Source organism: Lithobates pipiens, unplaced genomic scaffold, assembly GCF_037356315.1.
Source record: "Lithobates pipiens isolate NorthernLeopardFrog02 unplaced genomic scaffold, aLitPip1_a1.2 Scaffold_3, whole genome shotgun sequence".
Lineage (NCBI taxonomy): Eukaryota > Metazoa > Chordata > Amphibia > Anura > Ranidae > Lithobates > Lithobates pipiens.
In genome coordinates, this window is record NW_027507790.1 from 242,970,228 (window position 1) to 242,992,217 (window position 21,990).

At 40.7% G+C, this 21,990-nt stretch overlaps 1 protein-coding gene across 15 annotated transcripts in view; it reads left to right on the forward strand.

Moving 5' to 3' along the window:
• Positions 1–21,990, forward strand: part of TCF4 (transcription factor 4) — a 623,095-nt gene that overhangs the window by 296,542 nt on the left and 304,563 nt on the right. For all 15 annotated transcript variants that reach the window (XM_077462970.1, XM_077462965.1, XM_077462972.1 and 12 more), the window contains one exon: positions 4,693–4,757. In XM_077462970.1, the coding sequence (XP_077319096.1) occupies positions 4,693–4,757 (65 nt within the window). The remainder of the gene's footprint in view (positions 1–4,692; positions 4,758–21,990) is intronic.

Consider the following 21,990-nt stretch of genomic DNA (forward strand, 5'->3'; position numbering starts at 1 on the left):
TCCCCGCGTGTGTACGCGGCCTTAGTGCTTGGAAAACCCATTTAACTGGTGGGCACATTCTAGAAGTGGGATGGGGAAAATGTCCACAATGTGCTGTTTTAAACCTGGTAAATTCCATGAAAAAACAAAAAAACAAAAAAACAAACATTTTGGTTGGGCAATTGGGGGAAGCAACATCGTTTTTTCCTTCTGAGTGGAACTTTTATCTTTTTTTAAGAACATGCATTGCCACCTGCTGGTGAAAACTGGTATTGTGGTATAGGTGAACAAAATGAGCTGCGCTAAAAACAATGAAACTAGAAAATAATCAAACACCAAAAAACCTAATCAACCTATACCAATAGACGTAAAAACAATATTAAATTGACAGAAAAATGTGATTAGTGAATAGTATACATGAATACTAACGTATCGTCATAAAGTGAATAAAGTGTATACTAGACCTAAAATGACATTGATGTGAATATTACAAAGAAAACCCCCACAATAATTAATGTAGATTGACACAAAAAAAGGGTTATAATGTGTGCTAGATTTAAACGAATAGTATTAACTAAAATAATATTCAAAAAACCATAAAAAGTTCATATGTGATGAAAAAAATATATTTATATATAGTCCCAAGATTAATATTGGTTCTTCAAACTTGACATAAAGGTGCAAAAATATCCACAAATGCGTGTATATAAAAACAAAAAAAATTTTTCAAAACAATCCTCCACCAGTGAGAAGAGGGGCCGCTTACCAGAGCTTTAGATCCCAGTGTTAGTGAGATCAGTAAGGCAACAGCACAGAGGTTTCTGGGTGAACCGTCACAGGCATCCCACCATCTCCATCTCCAATATGAAGCCTCCAATCGAGAAACGAAGGTGTCGTAGATTGCTGACACCACGCTGTCTCTATCTCCAATACGAAGCCTCCAGTCCGGGAACGAAGGTATCGTGGATCATATAAAAAATCAAAGACACTCGCATAGCGTAAAACCACTTGGTTTAATAAAGTAAAGTTTAAAAGATTTACACTCACATGCGTAAAGAAAAAACGATCATATAAAAACGAGCCGGCCGGACTCGTGTGCCGCCCGCACTTCCTGGTTGGGCGTAGAACGCGGAGACGTCAGAACGCCTATCTCCGCGTTCTACGCCCAACCAGGAAGTGCGGGCGGCACACGAGTCCGGCCGGCTCGTTTTTATATGATCGTTTTTTCTTTACGCATGTGAGTGTAAATCTTTTAAACTTTACTTTATTAAACCAAGTGGTTTTACGCTATGCGAGTGTCTTTGATTTTTTATATGATCCACGATACCTTCGTTCCCGGACTGGAGGCTTCGTATTGGAGATAGAGACAGCGTGGTGTCAGCAATCTACGACACCTTCGTTTCTCGATTGGAGGCTTCATATTGGAGATGGAGATGGTGGGATGCCTGTGACGGTTCACCCAGAAACCTCTGTGCTGTTGCCTTACTGATCTCACTAACACTGGGATCTAAAGCTCTGGTAAGCGGCCCCTCTTCTCACTGGTGGAGGATTGTTTTGAAAAATTTTTTTTGTTTTTATATACACGCATTTGTGGATATTTTTGCACCTTTATGTCAAGTTTGAAGAACCAATATTAATCTTGGGACTATATATAAATATATTTTTTTCATCACATATGAACTTTTTATGGTTTTTTGAATATTATTTTAGTTAATACTATTCGTTTAAATCTAGCACACATTATAACCCTTTTTTTGTGTCAATCTACATTAATTATTGTGGGGGTTTTCTTTGTAATATTCACATCAATGTCATTTTAGGTCTAGTATACACTTTATTCACTTTATGACGATACGTTAGTATTCATGTATACTATTCACTAATCACATTTTTCTGTCAATTTAATATTGTTTTTACGTCTATTGGTATAGGTTGATTAGGTTTTTTGGTGTTTGATTATTTTCTAGTTTCATTGTTTTTAGCGCAGCTCATTTTGTTCACCTATTTAGTTTGATATCGGAGTATTACGATTAGGGTTGCTGCTTATAGGTTGCTTTCTTTTGTTGTTTGAGTAGCGCGGTTTACCTTTTGTACCGTGGTATTGTGGTATGTCTGAGGGTTCCCATTTATCCAGGTTATGGTATATGATCTAGTAGTATTTAGTCACATTCAACTGGACTTCTTCTGTAAAGATGTTTTGTAGCCTATCCAAGCCACTTCTTCTAAATGAGTGTCAGGAAGAGACTCCAGCATTTATATCCACACAGGTAGCACCGACACCTTAAAAGATAAGTTTACCGCTTGTGAAAAAAAAATAAAATAAATGCACATATTTTTACAGGAAAAGAAAATGTGCATTTATTTTTTTTTTCCCTAAGGAGCCTGGAAAGCATTTCATCTATGATCAGGGGTGCAATGCCAGACTCCTGCAGACAAGCCCCACAGCTTTTAGATGGTATCTGCATACCGGCTGACTGTTTACAAGCTGCAAGGCTTGTGAATGAACTACAAGGCTGCTCACCAGTGACCTCCCAGTCCACTCAGAACTGCAAGCCATCAGCCGCAATGGCTGACGGTAGTTGTAGCTTACGTGCATTCACAGGAAAATGTGAATGAATAAGACAGCCATTTGGGGGGCGAAGTCCCGCACTGACACCTAACTTTCAAATAGTGACAGCGGGTGCGGGGATAAGATCCCCCACTTGCTGTCACAGGGCTGAGGGGAGAGGCTGCAGCTGCTGGAACATGCAACATGTTCCAAAGGGTAAACGTATCCTTTACTCAATCGCCATGTCATGTGTAGATGTTGATTGTCAGGAACAGGATAGGAGGTGTGAAAGGTGTGGTGCATTCATTTCATACGTTGGTACAATGTGAGAATTACAGGTACATATCTCTGGTTAAAGCAGAGCTTCCTCCCTACTATTTATTTGAAAGGTCCGGTATTACAGAAAACAATTTGCTAAAAGCACTGCGCAAACTGTTGGCATTATACAAATCCTGTGTAATAAATAATAATTGAAATACATTTAATATATTAATGCTTGCCTCATCCGATATACTCTTTCAATTTCATGATAAAAATTGTCAATTACAAAAAAAATTGGCAATTCCAATTTCCTGATACTACTTTGCTCCTCCTTTTGTAAAATTACCATCTTCAAACGGATATCATCGGTGGCCAGCTTGTTCCTCCACATTTTTTGATCTGACCCACTAATGACATTGGCACCATATCTTGCAGTCACTGAGGGAATCAAAAATTATTTTTTTTACATGTTGCATTAGAAAAACAGTTGCGCTAACATAAAAACAAAACAAAAAAAAACATAAACATAAAACAAAATTGGAACTACCACTATTTTATTCTCTAGTGCAGCCATTCTTACTCCAGAGGTTGCTAGGGGTTCCTTGAGCTGTGGCTAATGAACCACCTTTTTGATGATGCCTACAGAGTTCAAGGTTCAGCATGACTTAGTAAAGCCAGCAGCGTGACACAAAATATATTGTTAGCTGTCTTTAAGGGTGGCATTCTGAGCACCATTTTAAAGGGTAACATTCTTCCTATTGACCACCAGTATAAGGGGCATTGTTCTATTGACCCCTAGAGACAGTGTCACTGATCAACACTCCCTGTAATCGGGAGCGCTGTTCAGTGACGTGTCACACACAGCCCCTCCCCCCATGGTTAGAATCACTCCCTAGGACACACTTAACCCTTACAGCGCCACCTAGTGATTGACCCCTTCGCTGCCAGTGACATTTTTTCAGTAATCAATGCAATTTATTTTTTTCACTGATTACTGTATTAATGCCAATGGTCCCAAAAATGTGTCAAAATTGTCCGATGTATCTGCCATAATGTCGTAGTCACGATAAAAATCACTGATCGCCGCCATTACTAGTAAAAAAATAAAAATAAAAAAATCTATAAAAATGCCATAAAACTATCCCCTATTTTTTAGACGCCATAACTTTTGCGCAAACCAATCAATAAACACTTATACATATAAGAATACCTATCGGCAAAAATGAGGAAACATTTTTTTTTATATATATATATATATATATATATATATATATATATATTTTTGGGGGATATTTATTATAGCAAAAAGTAAAAAATAATGCGTATTTTTCACAATTTACGCAATTTTTTTGTTTATAACGCAAAAAATAAAAACCGCAGAGGTGATCAAATACCACCAAATGAAAGCTCTATTTCTGGGGTAAAAAGGACGTAAATTTTGTTTGGAAGCCATGGCGCATGACCGCGCAATTGTCAGTTAAAGCAACGTAGTGACGAATCGCAAAAAATGCTCTGGTCAGGAAGGGGCTAAATTCTTCTGGGGCTGAAGTGGTTAAGAAGGAGTGGGCTCCATCCATGCATACCTGCCTTTAATCTCTCCATTCATGTATGTGTTCCTACTATGGAGGCTCTGGAAATTTAGAGTTAGGATCGCAGTATACACAGAGGTCCCTTGATGTGGGCATTGGGGCTTGTACATGTATTTGCAAATGTGTGTAAACAAAACCCTCTGTTTTTAACGTAAACTGTTAGACAGGCATAATTTGGTTGTTTTGCAGGCTGGCTGGTAAGTGTGCTGGGTGGTAAGTGTGCTGGGAAATCTTTTGTCTGTTTGTGATCCACAATGACTGCTACCAATACTTTTAAAAGTGACGTATAATCTGACTCTTCTATTGTTTTTACAGGTAAAGGAGAGCGAAGCTCATACCCGTGCTACTCCAGAGACTCAGATATACAGGGCTGCCATCAGGTAAGATAACTGAACTATGCCATTTCTGGGAAATTTCTGATGTCTGTCCATAGCAGCTAATTGGATTCAACCTTCCACCCCTCGTCTCCCCATGCTAATTTAGTGATGGGAAGTATATGGATAAAGCTGAACACCAAGCAAACTCAATTGCTACTTTATAAGACTAGCAGTGACATCATCACTGTGCTGTGGCGAACTGAGCCGGAAGTGGGAGTGGGTACCTGTCAAAGCAAGGTACCCACTCCCCCCCCCCCCCCCAAACGGTGCCAAATGTGGCAGCAGAGGGGAAGAGGAGGCAGACAAGCAGAGCTTCCCCTTTTGGGTGGAGCTCCACTTCAAGATGAGCAGTCAGATGTAGCTGAAACTTCTATGGAAGTGGAAAACCTCCAGAAACTCTTTGTTGAGATAAAAAATAAGCCTGTCATTGCTGACCTTTTAAAAATGCTAGTTACAGTAAAACCTTGGTTTGAGAGTGTTTTGCAAGACAAGCAAAATGTTTTAATACATTTTGACTTGATATATATTTCTTGTTCTAAGAGTAGCGTCATGTCACAACAGAGTATAAATGAGAAGAGAGGTGCCACTAAGTGTAGCAATATGGTTACATTTAATGAAGGTACAACATTTAGCAAACTCTCATGGTTGATGATTGGCAGAGGCACATCTTAGCCCTTGTACACACGGTCGGAGATTCCGACAACCAAATCCGTCGGAGTAATTCCGACGGATTAATTCCGGAAGAGGTCCGGAAGTGATGTTGCATATACACGGTCGGACAAAGTTGTCGGAAAATCCGATTGTACATAACGTGATGAAGTTATTTTGTTACAAAGGGACTACGTTCAGGCTAGTAGCCAATAGCTTTGGTCTAGGAATTTGATCTGAGCATGCGTGGCACTTTGTCCGTCGGAGTAGGCTACACATGATCGGAGTATGTCCGATCGGAGCATTTTGTCATGTAACATTTTTACATGTAACCATATTACTACACTTAGAGGCGCCTCTCTTCTCTTTTATACTCTGGAGCGCCTGATGGATTTTGCTTCTAATCCCCTTGTGGAGGCTTCCATTTGTGGATGGACATTTTATGGTTACACAACCGATCGCATTACTATAATCTTTTTATATGGACTATAAACTGAAAGACCTATGCATAAATGGTTGTGGAACGAACAATCTGAGTTTCCATTATTTCTTATGGGGAAATTTGCTTTGATTTACAAGTGCTTTGGATTACATGCATGTTTCTGGAACAAATTATGCTCGCAATCCAAGGTTTTACTGTATTTGTCTCTGGCTTCAGTGCTTCAGAGTCATTGACCATGAGCAAGCAATCAGTCACTGAAGTCAGAATGAAGTCTTACCTCCTAATTTGCTAATTTATAAAGGGTCAGTGGCTCAAGTGTTGAAGCCACTGGTTTTGCACTATGGCCAGGCAGCTAGCTTTCTTAGATGGTGAGGTTAGCATTGGCCAGCTAATTACCTCTCTTAGGATAGGTTCCCTCTAAAGCAAATTATAACATGCCACCCTGTGGAAATAGGCTACCCTAGGCATGAGCCCAGATAGATGACCTGTATATTTGCCTTGATGAAGACAAAGTCTTCTGGTTATGGTGTTGGTTCTTTGCCTAAGAGTTGACTGCAGCAGCTTCTACGTTCCTAAAAAGAAAATCCAATACAGAGTTTAAAACTGGTGCTACTTCAAGGTCTTTGCTTCCTACACAATAGCTGTAAATGAACATGTTCATAGAGGTTCTGTGAGAATAAACTCACAGGAAGAGGATAAAAAAATATGTCTGTAGAAAAAAGCTGATTTGTTGTCCTTTTTAGTCTTTCAATTGTTTTTGGCTTAATGTCAAGGCCAACAGGCTCAATGCAGAGCCCTCTCGAGAGATGTGTGCATTCGGCAGAAAAACTCTGGATGTTTCCATAAAGCTGTAAAATGTCATAGCTCCTCCAATCCCGAGTTGTCTTTCTGCAGCTGTAGTGGAAGTTCTATTCTCCTGTGTGTTTACATGCTTGTAACTCTTTGTAATACCTCGCAATGCATCGTCTCAAGACAATTACGCTCTTAAAAAGACGTTTCCCTTCCGCTTTCATTTGGCAATTGCACATGAGTGTTTTTTGTTTGTCCCCATTTATGAAAATACTACCCACATGCACATGTTTGGCATTGATGTGGAACATAAGCTATTATCAAAATACTACATTGTATGTAGCGCAGGCAGCAAAATAAGTGTGTGCACAAAAGCTGGGAAGCCACAGCCATATGCAAAGTTTGTCGGATTTAAAGGATAACCACAACACAAAATTCAGCTGTAGGAATAGCCCTTTATATCCATCTTTGTAATTTAAAGGGAAGGTATGGTTTTCATTATTTTTTAGATGAATGTGCAAAAAAGATTAGCCCTAAATAAATACAAATAATATGAATATGAATTATTTTTATTCTAGTTTTGGATATAATGAATGAGCGTTAGAACCTCTTTTATTCTTCAGAGGTTCTAATGCTGATTCACTATGGCTAGCCATACATTATATAATTTTCCTTTACCAAAACCATATCATAAGAGGACAAACCTAAACACGTTCAATATGGCAGGCCCTTGCACTACATAGTTCAGGGTAAATCTAAAGGAAATTGAAAGGGAAAATTGTATAATGTATGACCAGCTTTAATCCAAAACTAGAATTCAGAGATAAGAAGAGAACTCAGAGATAAGAAGCCAACTGTGTGGATCAGCATTTTTTTAACTGGGGTTTCAGGAAACCCTAGGTTTTCTCCGGGGGTTCCTAAGGGTTACTTGAACATTGAGCAATTGTGGATATTAATTGTCCATCTGTACTGACATCAATGTAAGGGGTTTCTTCTACAATGACCAACAATGTAAAAGAGCACTTTTCTACTGGCCTCTCGTGTAAGAGGACACTACAATATTCTCATTCTATGTTTATTTTCAGGTCATAATTATTATTTGCTTAATTTCATAATTAATATTGAAAATAATGTTGTCATATCGAGCTAATGTACTATGAACTGTCAATATCATGTATAGCAGGAGTTCCAAAGAAGCTGTAAATTATTTAATGGGTTCTTCTAGGTTAAACAGATTTAAAAAATATATAATGTTTGGGGGTTCTAACTAATTTTCTAGCAACCCCCCCCCCCCCATATTTTGCACATGTAAACAAAAAAGTGCCAGGTCTTCAAGAGGGACCCCTAAAACATTTTTAAATTCTTCAGCTGTTCTTCCAGACATTCCTAAGTTTTCCTTGAACCTTGAGCAGCGGTGGATATTAATCTCCCACTTATACTGACCATTAGTATAAGGGGACAATTTAATACTGATGTCCAATTTAGGGGTCATTTCTCTACTGACCACTTTTGTAAGGGCACACCACAATTTTCATGGATTATGTGTATATTTTGGGCCGTTATCTTTTGTTTTATTTCACAATTATTATTGCAAATAGTTGTAAAAAAAAGCTAATGCCGTACCATGATTTGTGGATATAATTTTTATCAGGGGTTCCCTGGGAGCTAAAAAATACTTCAAGGGTTCCTCTAGGGTAAAATGGTTGAGATGGTTGGTTTCAATAATATCCAGATCAAGCTTTATTCATCATTATATCAAATTTGGAAAAACAGCCATTACTTTTGAAGTGGTTCCAATGTGCCCTCTCTATGAAGGCTTAAAAGTTTAATGAAGGGGCCCCTTGAAACCCCAAAAATACATTAGCTGTTTTCTCTAACTTGATATACCAATAAATTAGCACACCCCATTTGAGGGTATGTGCTCCAAATCTACACCACAATGTCATGTGTTATCTATGCTAGATGCCCTCCTTTTCTCTGACAACTCCCTGAAGGCCAGTAGAATGTGTCGCACTTGGGAAAACCAACTTGATCTTAACCTCACAGATGAAGAATGGGACAAATTTCTCTACCAGTTGCATAAGGGCTCAATAAATGTAAAGGCTCAGGAAGCAGACTATAATTTATTTTGAGGATAGTATAGGACACCCTAAGGCTGCTTTCACACTGGGGCAGTATTCAGGCGTTACAGCGCTAAAAATAGCGCCTGTGTAACGCCTGAAAAAAACCGGCCCCTTTAACTCCAGTGTGAAAGCCGGAGGGCTTTCACACTGGAGCGATGCGCTGGCAGGACGGTGAAAAAAGTCCTGCTAGCCGTATCTTTGCAGCGGTGAAGGAGCGGTGTATTCACCGCTCCTAAACCGCTCCTACCCATTGAAATCAATGGGACACCGCGGCAATACCGCCGGCAAAGCGCCGCAACAGCGGCGCTTTGCGGGTGGGTTTAACCCCTTTTCGGCCGCTAGCGGGGGTTAAAACCACCCCGCTAGCGCCCGCACACCGCCGCTAAAACGACGGTAAAGCGCCGCTAAAAATAGCGGCGCTTTACCGCAGACGCTGCTCCCGCCCCAGTGTGAAAGCAGCCTTACTGCTTCGAAAATTTTCACCTTCAACCTCTCCTCTATGTTGGAGATGTAAATCTGAACCTGGATCTTTGCTGCACCTATGGTGGTCATGCACAGAACTACAACTGTTTTGGTCTGCGGTGCACACAGGCATAGCTAAAATAATCACATACACTCTCGATTTCACCCCTTATTGCACCATTCCTCTTTACCAAAATCTGCTTATCACAAATTACTTGCATTTCATCTTGTAAATGCTGCCAGATGATTCATCTCCTCACAAAGTTCTTACTATTGTGCTTAATTCAGTGCCCTTTTCTATTCGGCTGCATGAAATTGTGCAGTTGAGATTTAGTTCAGTTACTGATGCTCTGAGCCGTTATCACTAGATTTGATGTTAATACACGTTATTTTCAACTATTGGACCTATTTGCTTTACTCAAGTTTTCCCGCTGATTGCATTGTAAGTGGGCACTTTTTTTTTTTTTAACTAATTGTCTTGTACCTTTTTGTTTTTACTGTTTTTTTACTGTCGAAAATTAATAAAAATGGTCAGTTTTCAAAAAATCCTGAAACTAAAAAACCAGCAAGTGAACAAAAAACATGCATGTGAAACACACACTAAATAGTGAACTTAAGGGTGTGCTTTAGTCCACAACCCCCCAGGGGTAGGACCTCTCCCTGATCCTCCCGGTACGCCAGGCTCCTGACAGGGGCAAAGAGTACGACTGGTCTTCCTAGCCAGAAGGCCTGGCAGACCCCGTTCTTCTAGATCCACCAAAGCTGACCTTTGAATACTAAGTCAAGGGGCCACACATGCTCCCCTTGGATGTCAGGGCAAGACCGAGGACTCACACCCTTCATTCTAGTGAGAAAAAAAAAACACACACAAAGTGAAAGTGACAAACAGTGGAATAAAATAAATAAGTGGCTGTGCAATGTGCACAGGTTGGGCCCTGAGGCCTGGAAGACAAAAATTGCCCTGGACTTAGCCCAAAGGCCCAGCCCTAAAAGGTACAGTGCAGAAAAAGTTTTAGTGACTGTGACCATGTGTTACTAAGAGTACCCCTAAGGTGATCACTCCCAGGGAGCACAGACACCGCAGACTCTCTGCCTTCCCAGTCCATGGCCAGACAAGGTAGATCCACTCAAAATCAGGAACTGGGCTCTACCAGTTCTTCTGGGGAAATTACTCTCGTGCCCTCTGTCAACCGGCTCATTGAATATAAAAAATAAATAAAAAATCCCGCATGGCTGATATTTCAACAGTAATTGCACGGAACAGCTGAAAACTCCCTCTTTTGGCTTTTCCTACAAATCTTTAATATTTAATACAATAAAAAAAATATCAGAAGGCAAGTTTGTAAAAACTTCAAAAAACGTAGAGTAGGCTGCTCTGTATATGTGGTCACTGAAAATATAATGCACATATAATGCAAGGTCTGCTTAACAATCCAGACTCGAGATCTCCACCTCTTCACTCCTGTTTGCCCCCATTCCACTTGGGGCACTCACAGTATCTTTTTTTTTTCATAATAAAACAGTGTCAAATTTAAAATCATGGCATCTTTTCTTGTTTTGTGGTGACTTAAAGGGTTAGTTCACCTTTTTCAATAAAATGAAAAAGTGAACTAATACCGTACCTCCTCTGCAACCCCCCCAGTCCCCTCTATACTTACCTCCATGGGTGATGAGCTGTCAGTGCCCATGCTGTTGATGCAGTGGTCTGGGGATTTGACAGATCAGAGTAATTCTCACCGACCAATCAGAATCGCTTGCACAATGTCAATGGCAGTGTCCTTTTAGAAACCTGTGCTGGGTTGCGCCCTGTTTTTCCCTAAACACATTTAGAACAGATGCTATTCTGATTGGTGGTTTTTCCTTTTTTGGGTGCCCTAGTCTGGGTGACGCTCGCAGACAAAAATGTTTCTAGGTTTTTTGGGGCCAAGCATATGGGGACTTGTTTGAGCATGCTGGGCTGTACTTTAGACACAAGCAAGTTTGCATTTGTTGTGAGCATGTAACAAGGGTCTTAGAAAGAACAAATCAGGGGTGATGTGTGGATCTCATTGGACTCAAGTTTCGGACTTGAGAGATTTCTCCCTGCTAGGTGCCAAGATAGGGATTTCCATGGGGGTTTTAATAGGTAAAAGGCTGCTTTCACACTGGGGCGGTATTCAGGCGTTACAGCGCTAAAAATAGCGCCTGTGTAACGCCTGAAAAAAACCGGCCCCTTTAACTCCAGTGTGAAAGCCGGAGGGCTTTCACACTGGAGCGATGCGCTGGCAGGACGGTGAAAAAAGTCCTGCTAGCCGCATCTTTACAGCGGTGAAGGAGCGGTGTATTCACCGCTCCTAAACCGCTCCTACCCATTGAAATCAATGGGACACCGCGGCAATACCGCCGGCAAAGCGCCGCTGCAGCGGCGCTTTGCGGGCGGGTTTAACCCCTTTTCGGCCGCTAGCGGGGGTTAAAACCACCCCGCTAGCGCCCGCACACCGCCTCTAAAACAACGGTAAAGCGCCGCTAAAAATAGCGGCACTTTACCGCCGACGCCGCTCCCGCTGCAGTGTGAAAGCAGCCAAAGCAGGTTGTAAATAATATTGCTTGTGTCTTGTAAGTTGATGTAGATCCAGATATAGAAATTTATTTGTGTTTTTATCACAAACTATTATATATTATTATTCTTTAAAATATCATACAAATAATCAAATAATATTTCTTTAAAAAATGCGTATCATTTGTACTCACCCAATCACATTTATCACTGGTAGTCTGAGATTTCTATATGCTTATATGTATTATATATAATATACTCTTATATATTATTATACTATAAGTTTTTCTTTAAAATATCATACAAATAATCAAATAATATTTCTTTAAAAAATGCATACTTTTTTTACATTTGTACTCACCCAATCACATTTATCACTGGTAGTCTGAGATTTCTATATGCTTAGAGTCTGATAATTACCGTTAGTTTCCAGGTGTTCATTAGCTAAGCAAGGTCAAGATGTTTTGTATGTTTTCCGTATATTAAGACGTGTTATCTCTTCACCTTTGCTCTGTTCTTGCATTTTAAACACAGTTTCTCTTCTAGAACAGTAAAAATGTTTGGCACAGCTAAATATGCCACCTGGAGATTAAGGAACCAGGAGGTAAAGCACCACCTCGCTCCTTCAGATATTGCTGCACACCTGCAGGTCATGATAACCAATCACTCCATAGACATGGGAAGTGCTAATCCTACCAGGTGAAATCTTAATTAGGAGGTTAGAGGAAGGAGCTCAAACTTTGATTCATTTCTAAACTGTATGTTTTGGGTTTTTCTCTTTCTTCTCCATATAAGTTGCGGTTACACACTTCTGTACAACGGTTTGGATGCGGAGAAAGTACAACGCAGTGTACCCATAGTTCTCGACTAGCGGAGAAACACATGGAACACTGTGCTCACTCTTGCACTGCGGTTTGGCCGTTTGTGTTTTCTGAAAGCATACCAAAAGTCCTGCATTCTGCATCTTTAGTGATCCTACAGAAAACACACCAAAAATGTGCAATCTAATAGAAGTCTGTGGGAAACCACGGTAACTTTGCACAAAAACTGCAGGTACACTGCGCTGCACCCGTGTTGCAGCCAAACCACAGCGCAAGAGTGAGAACATCATAACTTCTCTTCTTCTACATGTTTCTCCACTAGCGTCTTCCAATGTGATAAAAATCTGCAACACTGTAAGGGCTTACCTTGGTTGGAGTCCATAGTGCAGAGATGTATGCTCACCCTTGCAAATACATACAGCCCACGGTAACAAGGTAAAAGGCTACCTGGGCTGTGAATCTGAGCATGGGGGCTTGACAGGGAATTTACCAAAGGATTGTCGAGGTGAAGCCATAGGCAGGGATTGCAGAAGTCAGAGTTAATGATGAACAAAGCCAGGGTCAGAAGCCGGGGTCAGTCTTGGAACACTGAAACTTGCAAATAAGAACACAGGAAACCAGGAACCTTTGGCAATACAAGAGACAATGAACTGACCAAGCCCTCAGAGCAGAGGTCTCAAACTGGTGGCCCTCCAGCTGTTGCAAAACTACAAGTCCCATGAGGCATTGTAGGGCTAACAATTACAAGCATGACTCCCACAGGCAGAGGCATGATGGGACTTGTAGTTTTGAGACCCCGGCCTCAGAGTGAGGCTGTGTTTTATACCCAGCTGATTAGATAAACTGCCTCAGCTGAACCAGGAGTGACAGGTGCTAATTGCAAAGCAAGATCCAGAGTATAGCCCTCAGTGCTGCATGCAGGACAAGGCATAGCTGGAGACCAGGCTGGATAATCAGCTGAAGTGTGGCTGAGAGGCAATACAGCAGGATCAGTACACAGAAAGTCATGGGTTCAATACCTCCTTGAGCCACCTGGGGGGTGGCCACGCCTGGCTGTTTGCATGACATGGTAGGAACCGTGACTCACTCAAATCATCCCTTCTTCCCATTCCTTCACGTAAATCCTAACTTCAGGCACGTAAAACAAAAATCAGCTCTGGCTGACCCACTTTCTGTCCAGTGTTGTCCCTGCGGTAATTCATTTCAGCCCCTAAGTGTCCTCAATCTTCCAGGTAGATTGACAACCTCCTGTCATTAATCGCAAATGACTGAGAGCATACTGTGAGTACAGGACTTGATAGGCCCTCACTAAGGCACCTGGCAATCACAGGTGTGGATTTACTAAATGCAAATAGACTGTTCACTCTGCAAGTGTAGTTGCTCCAGAGCTTAGTAAATAAAGTGAACTTTGCAAAGAATACCCAATCACATGGAAGAAAAATAAAAAAAAAAGCAGCATTTTTTGCTTGCACATGATTGGATGTCAGAAGTCAGCAGAGTAACCCTTGAACACGGTAAATTGAAAAATTGTCTGATTTCGCCATTGTTCTGTGTCCTTTGGATAAGCTGTGAGAACAGCGCGTGCAATTGCCAAACTTTTAATCCTTCCATCCGTTCGCTCACCCAAAGAGAATTTCTTTTTGTAAACACAATTACCTCCTTTGCCAGGTGGGGTCTCCAGCAACTTCTCACAGCTGCACTTTTTGTGTGTATAATATAAATAAATGAAAAATTAAGGATGGCTTTTAAAGACCTTGTATTTTAGCTCAAAGTTCCTTCAAAATGTTATCAGTGCTAAAAAACCTACTTTGCATTATATCTTTTGCTGATAAGCTGGTCAAAGCACAGATTTCACTATAGATTTGCCTTTTTTTTAACCTTTGATACGTAGAGGAACTCTTGAAAGAATAATTGGGGGTCAGTGGGAAAAAACGCCCTTAATTTGGTGTCCAGTGGTGGTCAGAATGCCACCCTGATAGACAAGCTAATAAGGCCTGTGGCATCCTGTAGCTGGTTCTGCCAAGTGGCAATGGCCCGAGATCACCATCCAGTCACTGCTCAAGGAACCTCTAGCAAGCTCTGAAGGAACCCAAATGTTCCCCTGAAACCCTGGTTGAGAATGGCTGCTACAGATAATGTCAAACTAGTGAAGGTTTTAAACTGTGTGCCCAGGTATTACCCAAATTGATGCCAAACCTCCCTCACCTCCTCTAGAGCATGCCCCAGCATTTCTTTTCTTTTTCTTTTACCTTGTTCCTATAGTTCATTTAGAAATTGATTGTAGTAGAACCATTTTGGTGTGTACCTTTAACCAAAGAATATACATTAAATGGTGGTCAGAAGAGTCAACCATCATGGGACTGTTCTGTACAGAAGCTATAAACATGCATGTCTGCAGAAATTGATGCCCTATCCAGCAGGGTGGATTTGATTTGAATCAAGTCAAATTAAATCACAATTTAAATCATGATTTAAATCACTAGTAAAAAGGCTTGATTTAAATCAACTAGATTTAAATAGAATTTTTTTAACCACTTATCGACCGCTACATGCCGATATATGTTGGCACAATGGCAGCGGTGGGCAAATGGGCATACCGGTACCTCCCCTTTAATTGGCGGGGGGCTAGCAGACAGGCTAGCAGTAATTGGTGCATTTTTATAGCACTGATCGCTGTATAAATGCCAATGGCCTCAAAATAGTGTCAAAAGTGTCCGATGTGTCTGCCATAATGTCGCAGTCATGATAAAAATCGCAGATCACCACCATTACTAATAAAAAAAAATATATAATAAAAATGCCATAAAACGATCCCCTATTTTGTAGACGCTATAACTTTTGCACAAACCAATCAATGTACGCTTGTTGCAATTTTGTTTTACCAAAAATATGTAGAAGAATACAAATCGGCCTAAACTGAGGAAAAATATATATTTTTTGTATATATTTTTGGGGGATATTTATTATAGCAAGTAAACAATATTGCTTTTTTTTCAAAATAGTTTTTTTGTTTATATTTTATTTATTTATTTATTTTGTTTTTTCTTTATAGCGCAAAAAATAAAAACCACAAATAAAATACCACCAAAAGAAAGATCTATTTGTGGGGAAAAAAAGGATGTCTATTTTGTTTGGGTGCAGCATCGCATGACCGCGCAATTGTCAGTTAAAGCGGCGCAGTGCCGAATCGCAAAAAGTGCTCTGGTCAGGAAGGGGGTAAAATTTTCCTGGGCTGAAGCGGTTAAAGAGCAACTGTCATCTCTGTCCCACAGCGGCTCCTCCTCTGACCCGCTGTTGACTCACCGACAGTCTCATTCACTTTAATGGGACAGCTGGTGATGCGGCAGTGACACAACAAGGTGAGGGACGTGGCGGCATCAGGTGAGTGGATGCCCACTAACAGGCGCTGCCATGATGGATCTGAAATGACAGGTGCTTTTTAAATGTAAGGACTTATTCTTGCTGGTAGTAAGAATTTTGAATATTTGCAAACAAAATGAAGGTTTCCTATTTAGAATAATAAGCTGTTTGTTTAATAAGGTTAGTAAAATATATAAATATCAGAACTGCGTCAATTATACAGTTTGTAGTGTACATAGATTTGAAAAACATTGGGATAAAGAAATATTCCTGAAATTTGTTTTATCTCCTGGTTACTGTGAAATTGTGTGAATGCCTCAATGCAGTGTATGTTATCTTAGCTTTCAGAACTTGGATTTATTTAATGAGTTTATCAAAAATGTCAATATTGCAGAATATACAGCTTCATGCTACATAACTAAGCTCCATTTTATGCTGAGTATACTAAATTATTAATGTATCTTAAATAGAAAACTATCTTTAGATCGACTTTTACTCCAAAAGCATTTTATTAAAATAAATATCATACAAATCCCCCAAAAAAAATCAGATTAAAAAAAAAAAAATAATCAGGTTTAACAATTTTTTTTTTAATAATCATTGATTTTTATCCACCCTGCTATGCAGTCACCACTGGCATCAGCCTTTCCTATGGGAACAATAAGGATAGCAAAGGAGGACGTCCATACTGTCTGCAGAATTTGATGCCGTCTGCAGACACCACTGGCTCCAATCTTTTCTCAGGGAACAATAAGGATGGCAAAGGAGGACGTCCATTCCGGGGCAGCAGTTCTTTCTCTAGAACTTTATAGCTGTAGGTTGCATTTTCTGATCTGGCTGAATGGTGAGGTTAAATATGAATGGATAGAAATGAGGGTTAAAAGGAAAATGTGTGTTCCTTAAACTGGCACAAAAAGAGGTATACAGCTCATGAACAGTTTGCAATGTGAAAGTGTTAAGAGAATAAAAAATCAGTTGACTTGTTACAATACTTATAGTAAACATCACAACTATGAGTCAGATGAGCTTGAGTGAGTACAGAGGCTTGCTTTCCAATGCCTTACCAAAACCAAATCAAGGCATACATGGTTTGAATCTCAGCTGGTTCAGCAGGAACCGGCTGAGATTCAAACCATTAACCGCTTCATATCTGTGCTATAGCCGAATGACGGCAACAGCGCGGACCTATTTGCTGGGAGGGTATCAATAGATGTCCTCTGGGCTTGAGTGGCCTGTTTTGTGATCAGTGAGTCTATGAGACCCGCTGGATCACAGATCGGAGTAAGGGTCGATCCTGATCCCTTACCACGTGATCAGCTGTCAGCCAATGACAGCTGATCATGTGATGTAAACAGAGCCAGTAATCGGCCGATCACCGGCGGCTGTCAGAAGGACATCTGTCCCGATCAGGGAAAGCAGTCGCCATCTCATCTGTGCCCCCCTGTGCCACCTGCCATAGCCACCTACCAGTGCACAACAATGCCGCCTACCAGTACCCACCAGGGCCACCTACCAGTGCCCACAGTGCCACCTATTAGTGCCCACAATGCCACCTATCAATGTCACCAATCAGTGCCTCATCAACAATGCTGCCCATCAGTGTCACCTACCAGTGCCCATCAGTGTCACCTACCAGTGCCCATCAGTACCACCTATCAGTGCCCTTCAGTGCCATCTATCAGCGGTACCTATCAGTAACACCTATCAGTTAGAGCTGCACAATTAATCGTTAAAAAATTGTGATCTTGCTTCAACCCCCCTGATGATCTCTATTGAAGAGTTTGCCGATTCTTTCATATAACAAGTGGAGAGACTTATCTGCTCACTCAGCTGTCAAAAAAAAACATCTGGGCAGTCTGCCAAGTTTTTTGGGGAAAAAAATACACTTCAATGAATAAAATAAAAATAAAAATAAAACAGTAAAGTTAGCCCAATTATTTTGTTTAATGTGAAAGATGATGTTACGCCAACGAGAATTGTGATCTATCTTCTAATGCCACGTACACACGACCAAACTTTCCATCAAAAAAGGTCCGACGGAATCATTCCGTCGGATATTACGATCGTGTGTGGGCTTCATCGGATTTTTTTCTTCAAAAATTCAGACGGACCTAGAAATAGAACATGCTCTAAATCAATTTCTATCGGGAAAACCGTTCATCTGTATGCTGGTCCGATGGACCAAATACGACGCAGCGGCAGCTATTGGCTACTGGCTATTGAACTTCCTTTTCTAGTCCCATCATACATCATCACGTTCAAAACTAACGGACTTTGGTCCGTTAGTGTGTGGGCAAGTCCGTTCATTTGGAAGTCTGTTGTAACTCCGTCGAATCATGCTCTATTATCAGTGCCCATTAGTGCCACCCATCAGGGCCCATGGGTGCCGCCTTATCTGTGCCCGTCAGTACCGCCTTATCTGTTCCTATCAGTGCCACCTTATCTGTGCCTATCAGTGGCCATCAGTGCAGCCTATCAGTGCCCATCAGTGTTGCCTCATCAACGCATATCAATGAAGGAGAAAAATTACCTGTTTGCAAAATTTTATAACAAACTATGAATCATGATTTTTTTTTTCAACATTTTCCAATTTTTAGCAAAAAAGGGACATTGGTCCTGAAGAGGAAGAGGCAAAGCTGCCTCATATGTGCACACAAGTACCTGCCAGTGCCACCTGCCAGTGCTACAAAACAGTTCCCACAGTGCCCCCAATCAGTGCGCACAGTAGTAAGTGCCACCCATCAGTGCCCACCAGGGTTATCTCATCAGTTCCCACCAGTGCCTCCTATTAGTGCCCATCAGTGCCGCCTTATCATTGCCCATCAGTGCAGCCTATTGGTGCCCATCAGTGTAGCCTCATCAGTGTACATCAATAAAGGAGAAAAATTACCTGTTTGCAATAATTATTAACAAAATATAAAATGGTTTTGTATCTGTCTTTTTTAATATTTTTAACAGAAAAAAAACCCAGAGGTGATCAAATACCACCAAAAGAAAGCTCTATTTGTGGGGGAAAAATGCTAAAAATGTCATTTGGGTACAGAGTTGTATGACCGCGCAATTGTCGTTCAAAGAGTGGCAGCGCTCAAAGCTGAAAATTGGTCTGGGCAGGAGGGGGGTTTAGGCGCCCAATAAGCAAGTAGTTAATACAAATCTAAGTGTTGGTTCACACTGAGACAGCACGACTTGCAGCGTGACTGCCTCAGGTGACCTGGACACGACCGCTCCGGCGACTTGCAAAACAACTTCTCTATAGAAGTCAATGCAAGTCGCCTCAAGTCACCCCCAAAGTCGTACAGGAACCTTTTTCAAAGTTGGAGCGACTTGCGATGCTCCGATTAGAACGGTTCCATTGTACAGAACGGGAAGTGTCTTGTCAGACGGCTAAGTCGCCTGACAAGTCGTCCCAGTGTGCACCGACCCTAAGTCTTCCGCCATTTGACCCTGGCCAGAGGATCTTTTGGGAATGGGGACCTATAATCTGTGCCTACACCAATACTGATTTCCAGGCAATATATGCAGGTGGTAGGACATGAGACGGTAAGCTGCCTGTGCTGTGTAAATGCACGAAATCAAAAATTCATGATGAAATAAAATGTTATTATTATATTTAGTATCATTTTATATAAAATTCCTTTTGCAGTTTTTCTTGCTCTTTATGTTCTGCTACACAGCCTTGTCCCCTTTCCCCTGCGCATTTGATGGTGGTGAGGTTTTGGGAGGCTGACACCTTCTTCTGTTACCCATTCAGCAGAATTCATTGAGCTGCCTGCAGATTTGGAAGCTGCTGACACAAGTGGATGTTATAAATGAGAACATTGTGAACTCTGTGGGTTTTCATGTGTGAATGTTCGCTTACAGGCCGCTGGAAGGAGCCATACCGTTCATAGGAGCTTTCATATGTATTTCAGATGTATTACTATTTTTTTTTTTTTTTTTACCTTACCTAGAATTCCGTTTAATAAAATGAGTGAAATTTCTGAAATGAACAGATATAAACTAAACGAATGCACATGCATTAAAAAAAAAAAAATCACAAGTTTGTATGCATTCTGACTTAATGTAATATGACGGCATCCAGAACCCTGGAGCTCCTGCTCTGTTCCTTTACCTAGTTATCAATAAAATCCTTTGTAATGAAAAGAGAGACAAAACTCTGGGCACACAAGGAATGTGGGTGTCTTTTTTTTAATAATGGAGACTGCTGGCTAATATTACAGAAGCCCAATTCAAGGATCTTATTTATTTATTTATTTTTTATTGACTTTTTTTTTTTTTTTTTTTTACATTTAAATAGATCCCAGTGGGTGTTATAAAATACCCAAATGCAGGTCGGAACGAGGGGTCAACGTCATGGGAAATTGACCTGCCATTAAATTCTTAATTATCTCTGAAGATTTTACCCCCTTCCTGACCAAAGCACTTTTTGCGATTCGGCACTGCGTCGCTTTAGCTGACAATTGTGCGGTCGTGCGACGTTGCACCCAAACAAAATTGACATCCTTTTTTTCCCACAAATAGAGCTTTCTTTTGGTGGTATTTTATTTGCGTTTTTTATTTTTTGCGCTATAAACAAAAAAATAGTGATAATTTTGAAAAAAACAGGTTATTTTTTACTTTTGAAAAGAAAAAAGTGGAAAGCTCCCCACGGGGCTTTATAGCAGCAAATAGGAGTCAAATATTTTGTAAAAAAAAATCACAGATTTTTTATTTCAAAGGATGGTTAGACACAAAACATATATAAAAAATGAATTAAAATATGTGCTCTGGTATATACAAGGCAAAACAAATTAGGCTAGGAAAGGTTATACATCAAGGGTGATACATTGTTGCACTTGGAATTGCACTATGCGATGTATGCAAATGCCCCTTTTTTCATAGGCATTTCCATACATCGGAGGGCAATTCCAAGTGCAACAATGTATCACTCTTGATGTATAACCTTTCCTAGCCTAATTTGTCTTGCCTTGTATATACCAGAGCACATATTTTAATTCATTTTTTATATATGTTTTGTGTCTAATCATCCTTTGAAATAAAAAATTGGCGATTTTTACAAAATATTTGACTCCTATTTTCTGCTAAAAAGCCCCGTGGGGAACTTCCCACTTTTTTATTTTCAAAGACTTCAATTGGGGTGTGCAGCCCTCTCAGACTCTCATACATGTGTCACTCTATTATATTTTTTACTTTTTGCTGTAATAAATATCCCCCAAATATATATAATATATTTTTTTTTTCCTCAGTTTAGGCCGATATGTATTCTACATATTTTTTGGTTAAAAAAATCGCAATAAGCATTTATTGATTGGTTTGCGCAAAAGTTATAGCGTCTACAAAACAGGGGATAGATTTATGGCTTTTTAATTATTAATTTTTTTTTACTAGTGATGGCGGCGATCTGCGATTTTTATCGGGACTGCGACATTATGGCGGACACGCTGGACAATTTTGACACATTTTTGGGACCATTGGCATTTTTACAGCTTTAAAATGGCATTGATTACTGTGAAAATGTCACTGGCAGGGAAGGGGTTAACCACTAGGGGGCAGTGAAGGGGTTAAGTGTGTCCTAGGGAGTATTCTAACTGATGGGGGGAGGGGACTGTGCAGGGGAGATAACAGATCGTCTGTTCATACTCCGTATGAACAGACAATCTGTTTGTTCTCCCCTCAGAGAACCGGAAACTGTGTGTTTACACACACAGATCCTGGTTCTCGGTGTGGCCCGATCGATCGTGGGAGCCCGCCGGTGATCATGACCACCGGGCACTCGCATTGGCTCTGTGGGCGAGCAGGGGTCACGTGCACCTGCGGTGGCGCACCTGCGGTGGCGCACCTCCGGTGGCGCACACGCGTCCCCCTAGTGGCCATCTCTGGTACCGACGTACCATGATGGCGATTCGCACAGCCAAACCATGTTGCCACAGTATAACTGCAGCGGCTGGTCTGCATGAGGTTAAAGTATAACTAAAGGCAATTTTTTTGTTCCATTTTGGATAGAGTGGAGATAGATTAGTTTTTATTGCTGTCTGTGCCCTCGTTAAAGCGGAGT